Source organism: Oryctolagus cuniculus, chromosome 14 (assembly GCF_964237555.1).
Source record: "Oryctolagus cuniculus chromosome 14, mOryCun1.1, whole genome shotgun sequence".
Classification (NCBI taxonomy): Eukaryota; Metazoa; Chordata; class Mammalia; order Lagomorpha; family Leporidae; genus Oryctolagus; species Oryctolagus cuniculus.
Genome location: NC_091445.1, coordinates 29,361,235 through 29,367,012, shown reverse-complemented (window position 1 = coordinate 29,367,012; position 5,778 = coordinate 29,361,235). Strand labels below are relative to the sequence as shown.

General features: G+C 36.8%; 1 protein-coding gene across 1 annotated transcript; it reads left to right on the top strand.

Moving 5' to 3' along the window:
• The first annotated feature begins 678 nt into the window (after window positions 1-678).
• Window positions 679-1,862, top strand: LOC100357228 (nucleophosmin-like). The gene is made up of 2 exons (XM_070056863.1): window positions 679-1,250; window positions 1,335-1,862. Exons 1-2 carry the CDS (start codon window positions 679-681, stop codon window positions 1,375-1,377), a joined length of 615 nt encoding a protein of 204 aa, XP_069912964.1. The 3' UTR covers window positions 1,378-1,862.
• Window positions 1,863-5,778: the final 3,916 nt, after the last annotated feature.

Genomic DNA, 5,778 nt, shown 5'->3' with positions numbered 1-5,778 from the left:
ATATCTCTTTAGCTCATACAGTATTGCATACGCATGGGGAAATTAAAGAGAAATTCTGTTAGACGTTGCCACTATGGGAGAAGCTTGGGTGATATACAGTAAGTGTCTAGTAAGGGACCCACTTGTGGTCATGGCCATTGGTAATATCCATTTTAAGCTCTGACTGAGAAAGAGGTGGATTTTCCAATAAGAAAACTTTAAAAGGAATCTTTTCTCATCACAGAGTGTGGACAGCTCTTCTTGCCTATGAGGAAGCAAAGAGAGAGGTAAAAGATGTGAATAGCCACGTACGAAGGGCAGAAATTTCCAACTGCATATAGCCATTTATGTTAAAGTAAAAAGGTGAAAAGCTAACATTTTGACAAAGATAGAGGAAGGGACACTGATGAAACTCCATACTTAACATGAGAACTTCAGTGTCATAATAATGAACAAATTGAAATGATAAGCGAAATTCTTGTTGTGAGGCAATAGGATTGTAGAATGCTAATCATAAGTCTGCATTGATCTTGAATATTGATCCAAGTGCAACTTTATTAATGAAGAAAACCTGGAAATATGTTTTAAAACTCACTCTAGTCCCTGGCGTGATTCCGTCCTGGGCAGCTGTTCTTTGCAGCAGTGGGTGTTTAATCTCCCACCGCTTTCTCTCCCATCCCGAGTTCGTCCCTCTGCCTCATGGAAGATTTGATGGACATGGACATGGACATGAGCCCCCTGAGGCTCCAGAACTATCTTTTCAGTTGTGAACTAAAGACTGACAAAGATTATCATCACTTCAAAGTGGAAAGTGATGAAAATGAGCACCAGTTATCTTTAAGAACGGTCAGTTTAGGCGCTGGCGCAAAGGATGAACTGCACATTGTTGATGCAGAGGCAATGAATTATGAAGGCAGCCCGATTAAAGTCACACTGGCAACTTTGCAAATGTCTGTACAGCCAATGGTTTCCCTTGGGGGCTTTGAAATAACACCTCTTGTGGTCGTAAGGTTTAGGTGTGGTTCAGGGCCTGTGCATATTAGTGGACAGCACTTAGAAGCTGTGGAGGAAGATGCAGAGTCAGAAGTCAAAGAGGAAGAGGACGTGAAGCTATTAAGTATATCTGGAAAACGATGTGCCCCTGGAGGTGGCAGCAAGGTACCACAGAACAAAGTAAAGCTTGCTGCTGAAGAAGATGATGAAGATGACGACGACAATGATCATGAAGATGATGATGATGAGGAGGAAACTGAAGAAAAAGCTCCAGGGAAGAAATCTATATGAGATACCCCAGCCAAAAATGCACAGAAATCAAACCAGAATGGGAAAGACTCAAAACCATCAACACCAAGATCAAAAGGTCATGAATCCTTCAAAAAACAGGAAAAAGCTCCTTAAACACCAAAAGGTCCTAGTTCTGTAGAAGACATTAAAGCAAAAATGCAAGCAAGTAAAGAAAAAGGTGGTTCTCTTCCCAAAGTGGAAGCCAAATTCATCAATTATGTGAAGAATTGCTTCCGGATGACTGACCAGGAGGCTATTCAAGATCTTTGGCAGTGGAGGAAGATTCTTTAAGAAAATAGTTTAAGCAGTTTGTTAAAATTTTCCATCTTATTTCATTTCTGTGACAGTTGATATCTGGCTGTCCTTTATATAATGTGGAGTAAGAACTTTCCCTACCGTGTTTGGTAAATGTTGTCCAGGTTCCATTGCCAAGAGTGTGTTGTCCAAAATGCCTGTTTAGTTTTTAAAGAAGGAACTCCACCCTTTGCTTGGTTTTAAGAATGTATGGAATGTTATGATAGGACACAGTAGTAGCAGTGGTCAGACGTGGAAATGGTGGGGAGACAAATAAACATGTGAAATAAACTCAGTATTTTAATAAAAAATCTCACTCTATAGTCATTTATATTTATGTATATAAGGTTATATGGTACGGAGTACATTGCTGTCATTGGGAATATATGATCAATAATTTTCATCAAGTCATTTTGTTGATTTCATAACCTAGTGGGTTTTTTTTAATTTTATTTTTATTTTTGGAAATAACCTAGTGTTAAACAAGCTATTTAATTGTGGTTAAATACATTAAATTGTACAGTCTCTGGATAGCCCAAGTTTCTGGTTCCTAGTTCAAAATTAATAAAATAAATTCAAACAAAAATGTGTTAATTTCCTTCCTTACTGAATTCTTTCATTAGGAGCTCCTCCATGGGCATGCCATACGCACACTTCATCTTTGCCAGTATAAATTGTCATGGAACTTATAGAACAACATGCCTCAGTCAAATGTCCCAGAGCAAACTTCTGAGAGACAATTTTGGAAAATTTAGAAAGATTTGAACTGTTTCTATATAATAATATTGTCTACCAAGTAAAGGAATTGTCAGATTTAACTAAGGTGGAAATCTGAAAATTTTGATATGATTCTAAAGTAGGGATAAAGTGTAGATTTTCAAATATTTGGTGTGTCTCAATTCTGTTTACTTTAGCAATAATATGAAACAAAGGACAAGTTTAGTAATGCTTGAATCTTTTGAGACTGAGTTTTTGCAATATTAAGCTATTTTTCTTGATTTAATTTATGCATCTACAATATGAGCACCTGGAAATCATTGCAAACAGAACTCATTAAGATTCTTCTGTGACAAATTTCAGACTTACCTGTTTGGAGAAATACAGATTCAATGTATCACTGAAGTTTCTTTTCACTAATTATGGAGAAAATCCATATCAGTATCAAAAGAGAGGCATTTTCTCTGAGTACATAATGCATGCAAACCTCACTTCTTTTATAAAAAAAAGATTAACTACTTATTTGAAATGTACAGAGCAACAAGAATGAGTAGGAAAGAGGGGAGAGGGGAGAGGAGAGAGAGAGAGAGAGAGAGAGAATCTTCCATCTATTGGTTCACTTCGTGTTTCAGCCACAACTGGGCCAGAATGAAATCAGGAGCCAGGCACCCCATCTGGGTCTCCCATATGTATAGAAGAGGCCCAAATCCTTTAGCAATAACCCAATGCCTTCCCAGGTGCAATCCAGCAGGAAGCTGGGTTGGAAGTGGAGCAGCCTGGACCCAAACCAGCACTCTGACATAGGATGCTGGAATCACAAGCATTGTCTTGAGCCATAAACATTACTCTTAAGTTCTGAATGTTAATCTAAAAATTTTGTCTTTAAATGAATATATAAGAGCATACTTGCTGTGCTTTCATTTTGCTTTGATCTCTAACATCTGCTTCTCTGTCTTATATGAAGAAATATCTTCTCCATTTAAATTAATAAAAGTCTATGACCCTAACAAAGGAAGCATATTCATCTGAAATAGATGTAATATATTGCTCCTCTGTTTGTATCAGAAAGTTATTCTTAAAAACAAGCGATTTTGATGGAAAACTGAGCTCCTTAACAAAGTGATTCTATATTAGGGATGTTCAAAATGTTGATGGGAAATGCATATTATGAGAAAACTATGCATGGATTTAATAAATTTTATGCAACAGAATAAACTTGTATTAACTTTATATAACGCATGTGATCAGGATCTAGTTTGTAGCACTATAAAGATAAGCCACTAGTTTTATAAAAGCTCCTTTCTCATTTCAGAGCGAGATGAGTTCTGCTAATATTGAAGCAAGTAAAAACATCAAAGTATTGTAGAAGTTTAAGTGGAAGAATAGTGAAAGCAGAATGCTTTCTGAGAAGTTTTGGGGCAGTTTCCTGACGCAATCAGCAGTTTACTAATGGAGATGATGTAGAAGATGAAACTCACAGCAACAGATCACTCATCAATTAAATCTTGTTCCAACTCTACTGGGACAGGACCAGCGATTAACTGCAGAAACAATGTTAACACCACAGCTGATGTCAATGGTGCAGCTGACATAATTCTGCCTGAAACATGAAAGTGGAACAAACTTTCTGCTTGACAGGCCACAGATCAGTTGCAGACAAGAGAACTTTCAATGGAAATTTCAAACAAGGGGAGATCAAGATCCCGAAGTAATTCTTCAAAGAACTATGACAGGACATGAAACGTAACTTTACAGTATGATCTTGAAAACAAAGCAGAATCAAAGCAATGGCTACTAAGAGGTGGAAGTGGTCCAGTCAAAGCACAAGCAGACTGGACAAGAGCACAAGGTCATGGTTTTGGTGGATGCTCAAAGAATTTTCTGGAGGGACACATAGCAGCAGCACCTGCTGGTTAGAAAAATGTTTTAAGAAAGTTGGCCACAGCCTTAATAGAAAAAACAGGAGAATGTCACCAGAGAACGCCTTGCTTCCACAGTGATGTTGCTGCACATTCCTTTCAACAATTTTGGGAGAGATTTGATGGGAAATCATAAAGTATTGACCTTATAATCCTTATTTGGCTCTTCCTGTGTGTTGTTTTTGGTTTGTTTCCTAATATTAAAAACCTCTTAAAGGGCACCCATTTCTTATTTTCATAGTTAATGTAAGCGAAGACTGCATTGCCATGGTTAAGTTCATAGGATTTTATTTCTTTAGGGATGAATTAAATGTCTTGTGACAAAAGTATCTTAAAGCAGATGGAGGTTATGTTGGGAGATGAGGTTTATATTTGTTGTTTGTTATTTTTAATTTCCTTTTCCCTGAAGCATATGAAAGTTTTCAATATGGATATGACAAAGAAGAAAATGCCTTTGAGAGTGAACCATGTGCCATGATTTGGTCTGAGTGTCTTTTCACCTTTATGGAATGACCACAAGTATTTCAGAGTTTATATTTGACATGCCTTCTATGATTACATAGTTGATAAAAATGTTCACTCTTATAAGCATGTATTCCATAGGCAGAAGAACATTTCTACTCGTTGTGTTAATCTAATATTTGGTACATTGTAGAAGCACTTGCAATAATAACAATAATAATACTGAAATGTGTTAATTTGAAACAAAGATGAACAAAACATATGATAAAAATTAAAAAAGTTAAGCTTGATCAGTGAGAAACAAATCTCAATATGCAACAAACTATATTTAATTATCCAATGTAGTACTAGCAGATGAGAAAAAGGACTAACGAAAAACACTGATGCGGCTTTTAGTATGAATTGGGTTTTACCCAGGCTTTTCCAGAAATACAGAACCAACAGGTTGGATCTGGAGATATCTTGAATGAGAGTTACTATAAAGGATGGGATCATGCAAGTATGGAAAATTGTGGTTGGGAAAGCTGCAATCTGCTACCTGGAGACCCAGGAACTCTGGTGGTGTAAACTCTAGCCCATATTGCTAGCCATGAAAATCCTGAGTGCTGATGTCCAGGTCCTAGACTCATGTTTCGTCTCAAGCAGTCAGGTACAGAAAGGCAATTCAATATGCCCCTTCTTTTTATTCTCTTTGGACCTTCAGAGTTTGTAATGATGCCCACTCACGTAGGGCAGTGCAATCTGCTTTACTCAGTTGGCCCATTCAAATGTTGAGCTCTCCCAGAAACACTCTCACAGTCATGATTTAAAAAAAAAAAAATTAACCAGCTTCCTGGGCACCCTGTGTCCCAGTGACATTTACATACAATATTTTGTATGTAACTTCCAAAATCTGACATCTCTCAAAAAAAAAAAATGAAAGTAGATATAAGAATAGCATGTCAAAAGAAAAGGAATACTCTGTCATATTAGTAAGGTAATACAAATATTGAAATTGAAAGGTGAAATAAAAAAACTAATGGAACACAAGATAATTAGCACAAAAAGTCAGTGTTTTACAACAGTGACTCTTTGAAACAAAGGGTTAAATGTGAAAGAATCTAAGAGCTCATGAAGTAAGATG

Excerpts from the sequence above, each read along its gene's own strand:
- LOC100357228 (XM_070056863.1), top strand. The coding sequence starts at position 679 with ATGGAAGATTTGATGGACATGGACATGGACATGAGCCCCCTGAGGCTC. Across the intron at positions 1,251-1,334 it reads GAAGAAAAAGCTCCAGGGAA|AAAAGGTCATGAATCCTTCA; the intron begins GAAATCTATATG and ends AACACCAAGATC.